Here is a 14,531-nt window from a genome sequence, read left to right on the forward strand (position 1 = left end):
GGCTCCCTATCTAATCCAATGGCTGGCGATGTTTTTTGGAGACAACCATCCTCGATGCCTCAGCAATCAAAGCCTAAGTCAGGCACTCAATTACCAAAAGAAAAATAAAATGTCAAAGTTTACACTACAAAGGTCTAATAGGTGAATGGTTAAACAACTCATGGGACAGTCATACTATGAAATACTACTTAGCAATAAAGAGGAACTATTCATACACAAAACAACTTGGGTGAATCTCAAGGGTATTATATAGAGTGACAAAGCCAATCTCAAAAGGTCACATACTGTATAATTCCATTTATGTCACTTTATAAAAAGTGACAAAGTGATAGACATAAAGAAGAGGTTAGGTTAGTGGTTGCCAGGGGTTAGACAGTAGGGGAGGAGGATTAGGAAGCTGTGTCTACAACAAGATTGCATGGTCTTTGTGAAGACAGACTAGTTCTGTATCTTGACTTGTAGTGGTGGTTATGCAAATATACACGTGGTAAAATGATACACACCAATACACATACCAATATCTATCTCCTGGCTTCAATTTGTACTACAGTTATATAAAATGTAAACGATGGGGGAAACTGGGTGAAGTGTACACAAGAATCTCTGTATACCATCTTTGCAACTTCCTACGAATCTATAATTATTTCAAAATTAAAAAGTTTTAAAAAATGCAATCAATGTTAAATCATCCAAAAGTTTGGGAACTATAAGAGAACTTATACATTTGTTGAAAAGGCTGATATAATGCTAAGTGAACCCAAAGAGCAATATGGATGATCATGGTGCAGCCTAGAAAGAGCTGAAGAGTTTGTTCAATTCCCCAAAACAGATAGTTTAAACATTTAAGTACCTAGAATATGCAACCTGGTGCCAGAAATAGTTGTGGGATTAAGAAAGATAAGTTAATTAACTAAGAAGATAAGACAGAATAACTATTAAAGGCACAAGGGCCTCTGCAAAAGCAGTTCCCCTTGCCTGGAATACTCTATTTTTCTAGTTTGTTCTTACTCATCTTTGAACTCTCAGCTCATTGTCACTTCTTCAGGAAAACCTCCCTAACTCTCCTCATTGCCCTTCACATTAGATCAGATTCCCCTACTACACACTTGTAACAGCCTGCTGCATTTTTCATTCATAACCCTAACCTCCATTCACAAAGAAAGAACTGTGTGACAATTTGATATTTATTTCCCTCCATTAGGCTAAAATCTCCAAAAGGGTCCGTGTAGCTCACTACTGTAATCCCATACCCAACTCCATGTCTGGCAAATGACAAAAGCTCAAAGTATATCACATGAATAAATCTATATAAAGCTATAATTCATGTGTACAAATGATCAGGCAGACAATAAGTTACTGGGGTTTAGAAGAACTCTAGATCCTTCACCTTCAGAAAGCCAGTTAATATGAGATAGAAGGTTAATGGAGAAGGATAAACAATCTTAAAAATGAAATGTCAGCACTTTGGCAATGAAAAGCCACTACAAAACTGAAGCAGGGACGTGACATGTTCAGTGTGCTCTACAAAAAAATTTATGTGCATAATGAACTTGAACTGAGAGAGTAAGACACTAGAGGCAGTAAAAATACTTGAGAGAACACTGTACTAATGCAGGCACAAAATGATGATGTCCTGAATAAGAGAGCGACCATGGGAACAGACAGATGTGAAAAACACTAAAAATAAAGAGCCAAAAGAAGTTAAGAACTAATCAGATACAGGAGCATAAAAGGGGAAAGAGTATATGATAAGCCAAGGGGTTTACAATGAGTAATCAGTTAAAGAGAGTACCATTAATAAAAAATGGGACCCTGGCTCTTGTGTCTCAGTGGATTGAGAACCAGCCTGCAAACCAAAGGGTTGCTGGTTCGATTCCCAGTCAGGGCACATGCCTGGGCTGCAGGCCAGGTCCCCAGCTGGGGGTGTGCAAGAGGCAGCCACATATTGGTGTTTCTCTCCCTCTCTTTCAAAAATAAATAAATAAATAAATAAATAAATGGGAAGTCGTGACCAAGTTCTCTTAGAGGGTGGAATGTGCTTTGTTGGAAGTAATGGATAACATCCACACAATTGAAGATGTGAGATTAGGTTGAGAACAGTCAAGGCTGGCAATGTACATGTGTGAGCTGATCACAGTTAAGGTTACAAGAGTAAGATCTCTCTCAGAGGGGAGAAGGGAAAAAGGGCCTTGCATAAAAATCTTTTAAAACCATTTGATTTGCCCCTGCTTGAATTTCCTGTATCAAGCTATAGAGTCATTCAGACTGTGAGTTCCCGGAGGGCATATCCAATCTCATCCTTGCAGTCTCTAAAGTATACATTACAGGGTGTTGTATATAACTGGTGCACAGTAAGTAGCCTATTAAAGGAATCGCTTATTTTAAAGATACTTGATTAATATTTCCTGTTCCACCTCACTTTGTATTTCAAAAAGTAGCGAGGTGGGTAGTAATTCGAAAGGAACAAGCTTCACTTTAAATTAGTACAATCAGTGAGTTTAGACAGCTGAAGTCATTTATCCAAAGATCTGATTTCCCAAGACTGCAGGACTGAAGAGCTGAGAAACCAGACTTGGGGGCTGTGAAAATATTAAAAAAAAAAAAAAAAAAAAAAAAGAGGCCCCCAACGAGACTAGGGCTAAAGCAAATCTCCACTAGAAGTAGGGAATACTCTTTCAGAAGTTTTTCAATAAAGGTGCCAGGGAATATTATTTACTGAGGCAGTGAAACAAATCAAAATTTTCAATTGTATGCACTTCTATACAAGCTGACAATGCACAAAAAGTAAAGAAGCTTCAGGTGAAATGAAAGGTAAACAAGATAATAAAAGGGAATGGAGAACAGTGGCGACGCATACTTCCCTAAAAATTTCTTTACAAACGAGGGAAAAGTCAACATATGAGGGAAAAGTCATTGGCCTACTCTCCTGCAAAACATTCCTGGATATTGCAGTCAAAGGTGGAGTAATGGGTTAATCTGATTCAATATTTAGGTGAACAGTATTTCCCAGTTGCAGTTTAAAAATAAGACAAAAGGCCTACTGAAATGGATTAGCGGAGAAATTTGTTAACACCTCCCCCCTCAAAAGTAAATCAGCAAGGTTGCAGTATGCCATAATGCTCTAACCCCAAATCACAGGCAAACATCTAGGTGCTTCCTGATAGCTGAGTGTATTTGTGGGAGAAGTCGGGTTAAGAGAAACCTGGAGTCACAGACTCTAGGAACCTGACAAGTTATCTATAAGCCAACTACCCTCTCAATATCAGAGTGACTACAAAACCTAAAAGATGCTCAACCAGTGTATGCCTGCTTGTTTCCAGCAATAGCAAATGGACTACGGTTAAACTGACCATTCAAAATTAGACGGATCTAATTTGTTGCAAAACCCTTTGAAGTTATCACAAAGGAAGTTTCACCTCTGGTCCTGGATCTCTCTCTAGAGCAACATAATGAAAGCCGTGTTTTGTTTTGTTTTTTAAGCTTAAAAACAACAACTAGGTATTACTTCCTGGCATGTCAATATGTTCCCTTCTTTCAATAATAGGAAAATTTGATCTTTTTTCACCCCCAAGGGCTGACTCCCCTTAAAGGAAGAAGGAATGCCAGTCACAAGTTCTTGTGATTCAGGGCTGCAAACCCTCAAGAGTAGAGTAAAGGGTCTTAACTAACTAGACACACTAGACGTTGCAACTGATACGAAATCCCCGTTGCAAGAAGCAAGCTGCTCCAGCCAGTGCCCGGGTCCTGGGACGCGATAGAAGCCACACAGACCTGGCTCGGCAGCTCTGAGGCTGGGAAAACAAGCCCGCACCTCTTCTTGCCAAAGCTGCGAGGGGCAGGGTGGGCGCTCCTTCCCAGGCCACCGGCAAGCCCCGCACCTGACAGCACGGAGCCCTCGGTCCCGTAGAACCCGTATCGCTAAGAGGAAAGCTCACTGAAGCGCCTGGCAAATCCCAAGCCGCGCAGCCAAGCCCATACGCCCAACCACTCTGCCCGCTGGGTGCCGTACTGAGAACTGAGAACCGGCACCGGTGGGAGCTCCGAGGGCAGGAGACGTCTCTGGCTCGGCCCGCGTTACGTCTATCACACTCCCCAACCGTCTCTCACTCCCCCGCCCAAAGCTGAGTCGGAGGTGACCCTGAGGGGTGACGCCTCAGAAGCGCACCCCGTTTGAGGTGAATGCTGCAGGCCGGGCCCCAACTCCTGGGCTGGCGGCTGCAGCAGGTCACTCACCGAGAGGACGCTCATGCGGATTGGGGTCTCCAACAGGCACGCCATCTTGAGCCTTCCCACCCGGCTGCAGCGGACGCCGGCGCGGGGGGCCCGCACTTTCGACAACAAACTATTGGGCTAACGACAGGCACCTGTGAAGAAAGTCAGGCAGGTAGACGAGAAGGGGTCACGCTCTAGACACCGCTGAAGTGCAGCCAGAGTCCGCAGAAGGGAGAACAAAGGGATCCCACGCCAGGGGCCTCCTTACGAATCGTCGGCTAATAAACAGCAACTACTCCCAGCCTGGGTTAGAGGTGGGAGCGGACAGCAGTTTGCGCATGCGCACAGAATATCTGCCAGCCCCACCTGCCGCTCGCTGTGGGCGGAGCCTCGGGGGCGGAGTCTCGCTCCGCCGCTACTAGCTTCAGTACTGGTTTGTAGCAATTTTAGTTCGCGTATTCATATTCCGAGACTCTAGTATGTGAAGCCACATATATAATTTGAAATTCACATTCACTTACACATTTATCTCACTCCTTCTTTGCATCAAATTCTCCATTTTACAGATGGAGAAACCGTGATCTCAGTAGTTTTCTACCACGAATAAGAGTGTTTCACAATCCAACGCTGAAGTGTGACCTGCTTTAGCGTTGTCTGCCTTACCTATTTATTCTGGTGTTCGGTTTAGAATAGATAACTCTAGAGTCAGAACACCTGGGTTGAATCTTTGCTACTTCATTTACCAGCTGCAGTACCTCTAGTAAGTAACTTAACGTCCTTTAAGTCAGTTTTTTCCCTTCTGTTAAATGAGGGTTATAAGCATAGAGAATTTAAAGCTCTTAGAACATGCCTGGAACGTAGAAAGTGTTACATATGTGTTAGCATTTCTCCAGCCTCTGGGTCAAGGGGGGGAGGGAAATGGAGGCAAATATCTGAATAATTCAAACTGAAACGCTCTGATAACTGAAGCCAAGTAAAAAATATACTTCTAATTACAATATTTCTGATTGATTAACTCACCTCTCCCACAGTGTGTGTGTGTGTGTGTGTGCGTGTGTGTGTGTGTGTACGTACCTTCAAAACTACCTTGGACTTGGCCAGACAGGTTTTAACTTTGTGCTGCTCTTAACCAGTAAGGTTTTTACAGGATGGTTGTAACTGACCTGTTAATGTTACTTATTCTTCCATTTCTATAGCCACTCTCTAACTCACGCTGTTACTACTTCTCCCCTGGACTACAGCAGTAGCCTTCCAACTGATCTTGTAGCCTCTAGCCTCTCCTTCACTTTGCTCCTTACTGTTTTCTTATCTTCTCCCATACTTGATTTCTAAATTTATTGCAGCATTAATAACCCTTGCTTATGGGTCTGTGTGTTCCTAACAAACTGTTGAGTTTCTGGAAAGCAGGAATTTCATTTTAGATTTTCCTTCCACTACAAGACTATTTCTCAAACTTGAGTAATCTGCATATCATCCCCACAATCTTTGCCAATCTGTACCCAGGTATAACTATTCACTCAATATTTTTCTAAAACCAATTTCAACTTATTAAATAATTTTAGTTTCATCCTAAACCATAATACTTTGTAAAATCAAGTTTATTGCATTCTTTATTCTTATTCTAGTATGCATTAAAAAATGTTTAAATGTCCATCCATATATCACTTAAAATCATGTCACATACTGCATACTGCAACAGTGCAGAGCATAACCATTACACAGAGCATACAGAGGTATCAATGAAATGTTCAGTTGATATTTGTATGATGTAGAGTTGTTATAGTTGTCTTCATCTATCAGCTCACGTCAAACATTCTCCAGGGAGCCCCTCCCCCAAGGTTAGTTTAGGTGAGCCCTCCCTCATGTCTTCCTTGATCACTCTGTTCTTGCCAATAACACAACATCTCTATCAATATATTGTATTTTTTGATAATTGTTTACTTGTTTGTCTTCCCTCTATACACTTCATGGAAGGCACTAGGAATTTTATCTTCTAGGTCTTCTATCTCACTGCCTACTATAGAACAGTCACTTACTAAATGTTTGTTGAATGAATTTTTTTAAATAATTTATTTATTTGCTTGTTTGCTTATTTATTTTATTTTTAGAGAGAGGGGAAAGGAGAAAGAGAGGGAGAGAAACATCGCTGTGTGGTTGCCTCTCACTCGCGCCCCCAACTGGGGACCTGACATGCAACCTAGTCATGTGCCCTGACTGGGAATCGAACCAGCGACACTTGGCTCGCAGGCCGACGCTCAATGTTGAATGAATTTTTGGCTTAGTTTAGATACCCCAAAAGGCAGATCCTGGGGTAATGATTTTGGTACTGATAATTTATTTGAGAAGTTTCCAGGGAACAGAATTGATGGGTCAAGGAGAGTGAGAAAAGAAAGAATAAAAGTCAACATAAGCATCCATTATTGAAGTCACTGCTTATTTCTTGAGGACCTCTGAGAAACATGCAGAATGCCCCATATGCATCTTCAGGTTGGAGCATTTACCACTTTCACCCTGTAAAACATGGTTGAGGTTTCCTCTGGGGCTGTTAACTCCCCATCCTCCTGAATTGTACTTGCGCACAGAATAGGGAGGACTTCCTTACCTGATATAGAAAAGCAGAATCTGTAGGCAGATGTCTGTCATAATGGGGAAGCGAGGATAACTTATGCAGCGTAAATCTGATCTTTTCGCCATTTTCGATTCATGAATTGAATCTTGAAGTTAATAAAACCTATAAAGGAGATATTGTATGTGTGTGTGTGTGTGTGTTTTCTGATGAAATTAGAAAGTCGAATTAAATGTTTGACAATAAGATTCAGAGGCTAGAGACACCACACAGAACTCATACCCTTCTGTGAGTTTTGACTGTTTAGTTTGATAACCAACCTCAGACGTCCTCTCGCCTCAGTTTTCTTAAGTGTGCTGCCATCTAGTGCTGATAGGTGTCATAATCACCTTGTTCAATCATAGGATGCAGATAGCAAGGACAGATGTTTTTCCTGATATTTTTAACCTTTTACAAACTGATTGAAAACTCAGAAATCTCCATAGGTCATTCCTTTATTCATTAAGGTTTCTTCTCAATATGTCACCATACCGGCATGGCCTTCCAGAACCATCCTATAATTTATTCATTAAGTACCCTACTACGCTCACCATGGAATTTCCTAACCTCCTTACTCTCTGTTTCCAATCTTCCATCTTTTAAACACAGTTCTTCCTTTTTGTGTCCTTTATTTTTCTTCCGCTATTGTATGGCTGGATTTTATTGTCAAGCCATTGTTTTCTTTAAAAAACAAACAAAAAAAAGCCATGGATATTTTCTTCCTGGAGGTTTTTGTTGATGTTGTTGTTTTTTATTAGTATTATTTTAATGGTTGAAAACACCTGCTTGTTGCCTTTTCCTTGAACAACATCTTGCCTAATACAACATACAGGAAAATAAAACATATTCTAGGTATTTTAAGCAAAAAGTTTGCAAAATTGCTGGAAAGACTAAAGATGCAAACAGGAAAGGAGAATTTTACTTGAGATCAGGAACAGCAGGAAGTTCACCACCACTGGAGCCACTGCCATTGTCAAAACCAGATGGGAAGCCTTTCTTCTACCTTCTGATCTCTGACAAGAAAAAAAATTCTGAGATGTTCTAAATTAAAAAAAAAAAAGAGAGTTGCCTGAGAATGAGAGAAAGAGACAGAAGAGTTAGCCTGTTGACAGCTGTGGACCAGTCTGACAATTCCTGTAATCCCAGGAGCCTTCATTTCTTATTCACACATGAATTTTCCATCTGCTGCCCATGGCTAATCCACTATTTTGAGGACCCTGATGCTCCTATCCCAGAACTAGCCCCACTTCACCTTCTCCTATCCCCTTTGTCTGTAGCTAATCTAAATCCTTTCAGAAAGGCTAACATCTTTCTGCCCTCTATTTGATGTATAAAAACACTTGCAAAATTCTGAGATAAAGGACATATCTTCCCTGCTTAACCATGCTGTGGGTAGTTTAGACCTTACACCCCAAGGGCAATCTTTTCTTCTTTACTAGCAGTGACCTAGTAAAATCTTTCTTTTAGAACAACTTTTCACCTTAGAAGTTAATTTTTGTTTGTTTGTTTAATAACTCACGAAGTGTTTCTCATTTGAAAAACCGAATTCAGACCTCAGCTGGCAAAGGGCGTTTAGAAAATTAAAAAATGTAGTTCTTTTTAACTTCTAGCCCTCGAAATATATAGATGGGCCAAGAACTCTACGAGGTCTGTCCAAAAGGTATTCAGCCATGTAATATGAAAAATAGAGACATTTATTGAAGAAGATACAAATACAAGGAACACTGGACATGGGACAGTGATGCCTCAGTCCCCTTCAAAGTTGACACCTTAGGACCTGACACAGTTCTCCCAATTGCCATCAGCTGCCCCATCATATTTTCCTGAATGTCATCAACAGTCTGAAATCTCCCCTTTCAAAGGTGATTTGAGTTTTGAGAAAAGCCATAAGTAGCAGATGCCAAATCTGGGCTGTAGGGGGGCTGAGTCACCTGGGTGATTTGATGTTTCACCAAAAAACTCTGCATGAGACATGATGTGTGGGTGGGTGCCGTGTCATGATGAAGCTGCCGACCACCAGTTACCCATAACTGTAGCCTTCTGAGTCATCCAAATAGTTTCCACAGAGGAATGTTCAAGCTTAATGCAAAAGCTGATGCAGATTTATTGCTCTAGTCCTCAGTCATTTTGAATGTATTGGCCACACAATACACATGCTCACTCAATGACATCTACTGCCCCCCACTGACTAGTACAGTGAAGCCATCATTGTTCATGCATGTGCATTCCAATCTACTCTCCTTGGCTGCCAGCATACGTCAATGTTGTGCAAACCGTCCTCATTATATTAACAATGGCTGGACTTTTTCTGGACAGACCTCGTATATATGATATATATTTATATTTATACTTATAATTTCAGTATTTCCTTAAAAAAGAATTCCCTTATATAACCACAATAAAATGGTCAAAATCAGAAAATTAATACTGGTAAAATACTATGGAATTTACAGAGCTCATTCAGATTTTGTCAATTGACTTAATAATGTCTTTTACAGCATCACATTGCATTCACTTATCATAAATCTTCAGTCTCCTTTAATTTTTAATATTTCTCAGTCTCTTCTTATACTTCATGATTTTTGTGAAAAAACAGGCAAGTTATTTTTTAAAATCTTCCTCAATTTTAATTTGCTGCTTTTCAAGATTAGATTTAGATTATTTATTTTTGGTAGAAGTACCATAGACATAATATATGCTATATCAGAATGTACATGATGTGGTTTGTTTATTCCTAGTGCGATTACCTTTGAACACTGTTAATGTGGCATGGCCTGGTATCTCTAGTGTAAAATCTCTGTCCTTATCTTTGTTGCAATAAGTATCCATTAGAAAGATATTTTGAGATTATGTAAGTAGTTTCAAATAATAGATATATTGATACTATGTAAATATCCTACTACTGTTCAAAGTTTTACCCAGTAGTGTTAGCATTTATTAAAGATTCTTGCTTGAAACAATTATGATGAAGATAATGATTGTCATGATGTTTGAACAGTGATTTCTAACTCTGAATGTCTTTCTATATTTATCAATCAGCTGAAGGGGGCCAAAGTTTTGCCACCCTAAAGCTGCCTTTTGGGATATTGATTTTTACTGTTATTAAGAAGCAAAAGATTTGGAAAGAACTTTTGGTCCCACCCCTTACATGCCTAAGAGATTGGAAAAGCCTGCTTCAGAAAGGAAACTTTAGGATGTTCCCCTTAGACAAATTTGAGTAGCATAGATAGAAAGGGTCCAGGCAGGGGCCTGGTAGCTAGATCACCCCTTGTCCCATTAAAGCAAGAATTCACTTGTCATATATGCCCCACACTTCATCAACTACCTCAAAACTGCTTATTTCCTTTAAAATCTCAGGCCCCCAGCCTCTCTTTCTCCTTTGGCCAAAATGACATACATACCCAGTATTACCTCACTGTCTTTGAAATTTTCATGCTTATGTGGATTTTCCATGTGCACATATTCAAATCTTATTTTTTCTTGTTAATCTGTATCTATTAATTTGATTATTAGCCCAGCTAGAAGAACTTACAATGTGAGAACAAATATATTATCATTTTTTAAATCCATACACAGCATTCTTGTGTAATAACAGCTCTCTCTTTTCCCTATTATTTATTTACTCCAGTATGGGAAAATAAATTCCTACTTTATTCAACAGGCTACAGTCTGTTACCATGATTGTGCATTTTGATGCTGAAATTGTTTGAGATTTGGTGAGCAGAAAACCTTCCATTGTTATCCTTTGATATCCCAGACTCTTTGAACACTTCCTTGCTTTCTGGCACAAGGTGCTCCAGGCTCATTTTGTATTTTTTTTTTTTTTTTTTTTGCCCTGGAATCAACCACTTCAATAAGCACACTTGATTTCTTTTAGAGGAGGAATAGTATTTACAAACCAAAGTCTGGCTGTACCTACGAAGTTTTAAATAACAGCTCTGCTCAGCTCACCCCAGCTTATACTCTTTTCAACGTTTCCATAGTTGACATGTGATTCCTTTTTTATCTTGCTTATTGTTGGGTGCCTGTATTTACATATTGTGTTCACTCTGATAGAATCAAGGAATTTCTTTCACATCAGATCTAAGACCTGTTTATTTTTGCCATGGAACCATACACACGGTTTGAGAGCACCTGCCTATTCAGTGAGTAGCCCTTCACATTCATCTCAAAGAACTACCTTCACTGTTTGTTCTCTCCCATTTTTCTCCAACAACCAACCCATTTCTTCTCATTCAGAATAGAAAGGGGGTGAGGCTCTATATTTAGTTTGATTCTCTCCAGATCTGAGAAAGTCAGTGAGAATTCTCAAGTTTGTTGATTCCCACAGCTATTCTCTGAAAGGTGTAGGTTGGGAAGAGCAGGGGCTGAGCCATTATGCACTTCTTCATTCCTATTTATAACCTTCTGTTTCCTTCTTTGATGTCAAGATTTTGAATGTTATGGTATTAAGTTATTGTTTTTTATCCATCACAAAAGAAAAATTCAAATTGACTTGTATATTAAAATTTTGTTGTAAAATCTACATGGAAACTACAAGGAGATACCATTGCACACATAACAAAATGGCTAAAATTTAACAGATAATACCAAGTGCTGTGGAGCATATAAAATAATTGGAATGGCCTTATATTAGATAGGAAAGTGTAAACTAGTACAGCCACTTTGAAAACGGACACTATCTATTAAAGCTAAACATATACCTTACTCTATTACCCAGATTCCATTCCTGGGCATAATCCAAGGGAATTAAGTGCAATATCCACCAAAAATTTTTATAATTATATGCACAGTGGCTTTATTCATAATAGCCCCAAATTAGAAACAATTCAAATGTCCTTAAAACAGGAAAATAAATAAATCGTGGTATCTTCACACAATACAATAGTACACAGCTATCAGAAACAGCACACCATGCCTATACCTATTTACAGTATAGATTCAAGGTTGAATCTCACAGATATTATGTTAAGTGAAAAAAGGCAGACACAAAAGAGTATATAATACATGCAGTCAAGCACCCCCCCCACCCCAATGACATTTTGGTCAATGAGGGACTGCATATATGACTGTAGTCCCATAAGATTATAATGGAACTGAAAAATTCCTATCACCTAGTGACACCATAGCTGTTACAATATCATTGAAAAACACGTTACTCACATGTTTGTGTGTGGTGCTGCTGGTATAAACAAAATACTGCATTGCTATATATAAAAGTATATGTGCTATAAAAGTGTAACACAAAATTATGCACAGTACATAATACTTGATAATGACAATAAATGTCATAATTTTTTATCATTGTTTAAGAGTGCATTCCTTTTTTTAATTAAAGATTTTATTTATTTATTTATTTATTTATTTATTTATTTATAGAGAGAGAAAATGGGAGGGATAGACACATTGATCAGTTTTCTCTCTTACACCCCCAACTGGGGACCTGGCCCACAGCCCAGGTATGTTCCCTGACCAGGAACCAAAGCAGTGTCCTCTTGGTTCACAGGCTGGAGCTCAATCCACTGACCCATACCAGCCAGGACTTGTATTCCTTCTACTTATAAAAATAGTTTGCTCTGAAACAATATGCAGTGTTACACCGGGAGAAGCTTCATACATCTTTATCAAATTCCTTCCTGGCAACCACTTTATCTTGTGTTTGATTTAATATCATGCTGTTTTGTACAATAACAGGCTGCACAGGTTTGTAGCCTATGAGCAACAGACTGTACCATATAGCTTAGTGTGCACATAATAGGCTTTACCAGCAATTTTCAACTGGTGTACTATGGTATACTAGTGTTTTGCAAGAATTTTTAAAACATGCAACACCTGACTGTTTCATCAGGGGCACTGACCTCTTTTTCCTTTGATTGTCAAATTAGAAAATGACAAGAGCCAACACAACAATAGCCATCCGGTGTGAATGAATCAAAATTATACCAATTTTTTTGTCAGATTGGCAAAAAAAATTTTTTTTGTTTTGGTGTGCCACAGATTTTAGTAATTAGTTTATGTGTGCCAGGAGATGAAAAAGATTGAAAAAGCACTGGGCTATGCCATGTAGGTTTGTGAAATATCTATGAAGTTCACACAGACAAAATCATTTAATAACACATTTCTCAGAACATATCCCTCCCTGTTAAGAAGTTCATAGCTGTACTGACATTTATATGAAGTTTAGAAACAAGCAAAACTGATCTATGGTGATAAAGATTAGAAAAATACTTTACTTTTGTAGTAAGGGGCTTGGAAGGAAGCACAAAAGAATCTTTCAGAATGCTGGAAATATTTTATATTTTGAGATGGGTGGTGGTTATGTGCAAAATTAGTCAAAATGCGCACGTGAGAATAGGTTTGTTCATGTTACTTGAACTATGTTAGCCCTTAATTAAAGTTTTTTACGTGGAGGAAAAAATGATTAATACAAAAAGACAATTCTTGCAGACTAAAAATTAAATGGAAAAAGTTAAATTTAGCAATGTCATAGAAAACATCGATTCTGATATATTATAAAAATCTCATATAAAAGGAAAATAAAATATTAAAATAACTAAAAATGTTACTGTTCCATCTCTTTAACCTTCTTGATCAATTTAAATATCATGAAAGTTATATCTTCCTTATAAATTTGAAAGAAATTGCCCACGAATCACTCTGGATACAGTGTCATTTAATGGATTTGTCTTGACAACTTTTCCAGTGTCTTCTTATTGCCATTGTTCTGCATACATCTGCTTCATTTTGAATTAATTTTGGTGTCTTTGTTTCTAGAATATTGTTGATTTTATTGGTTTTTAAAAATGCTTGACTTTGGGACTATGATCAAGAGGGTTGATATTGAATTATGATTGGCATTGGTGGCGGCTTACTGATCGCCTCGTTTTTGCTCCTGTGCTCTTTCCTCTGTGTTGACTGCAAAAGTTGCCCAGCGTCTTGAGGAAACTGACGATCAGTGGCATTGACACCAGAGGCAGGTGACTCGGTGCAGAAAGAAAGCCACCTGAGATGCTGCCTTCTCCGCACTGCCCACTGTCATCTCCCCACGACCTAGCCCCAGACAGCGACGCTACGGAGACTGTCCCCCAGAGAGAGGGCATCCCGCGTGTCTCTGGGTCACAGGCCTGTTGTGTGAAGTACAGACGTCCTTGCGGGGGGGGGGGGGGGCGGTAGGGGGGGCGGGTGATACAGACACTAATTAACTATCCTCTGTATTCTCGTGACTAGATTACTTTTCTGATTAGACTTGTCAGAGGTGTTTTATTTTATTTTTGCTTGTTTCTGTCTTGGCCACTCATTTGGCAATTGACAGTTTGGTCCTTTTTCCTCCTGGATGTTTTTCAGACACTCATCTGCTTTTAATAGAGCTTGTTGCATAGTTACGCAAACAACTATTTGCTAGGAAAATGAAGAATCACTGGCCGCTAAAAACAAACAAACAAGCAAACAAACAAAAGACCTGATAATTTTAGAAAATCTTTGGAGGGATAATACTAAAATCATCAGTGAGTTTTTACGTTTTATTTTAAAATTATTTTTATTTTGTTGGTTCTTTAATTTTTTGTTTGTTTGTTTGCTTTTAAGTTCTAATTTACTTTCAGGCCTTTATCTTTTCCCTGAGAGCTGCATCCTAGGGAATTAGCTAATCTCGCCTGCTCAGTTATTTAGCTTAGTTTAATTTTAACTAACTAAATTCCTATTTCTAGGGACTTAT

The 14,531-nt window shown here is 38.9% G+C and overlaps 1 protein-coding gene across 3 annotated transcripts in view; it reads right to left on the minus strand.

Moving 5' to 3' along the window:
* ARMC8 (armadillo repeat containing 8) overlaps nt 1–4,525 on the minus strand; it is a 90,798-nt gene extending 86,273 nt beyond the window's left edge. For all 3 annotated transcript variants that reach the window (XM_090284283.1, XM_090284280.1, XM_090284281.1), the window contains exon 1: nt 4,234–4,525. Coding sequence is in view for 2 of the 3 variants with exons in the window: in XM_090284280.1 (XP_090140406.1) it covers nt 4,234–4,278 (45 nt within the window). In the remaining variant the exon portion in view is untranslated. The remainder of the gene's footprint in view (nt 1–4,233) is intronic.
* Between the last annotated feature and the right edge of the window lie 10,006 nt (nt 4,526–14,531).

This window comes from Furipterus horrens, unplaced genomic scaffold (genome assembly GCF_987537825.1).
Source record: "Furipterus horrens unplaced genomic scaffold, mFurHor1.1.pri manual_scaffold_7, whole genome shotgun sequence".
Classification (NCBI taxonomy): Eukaryota; Metazoa; Chordata; class Mammalia; order Chiroptera; family Furipteridae; genus Furipterus; species Furipterus horrens.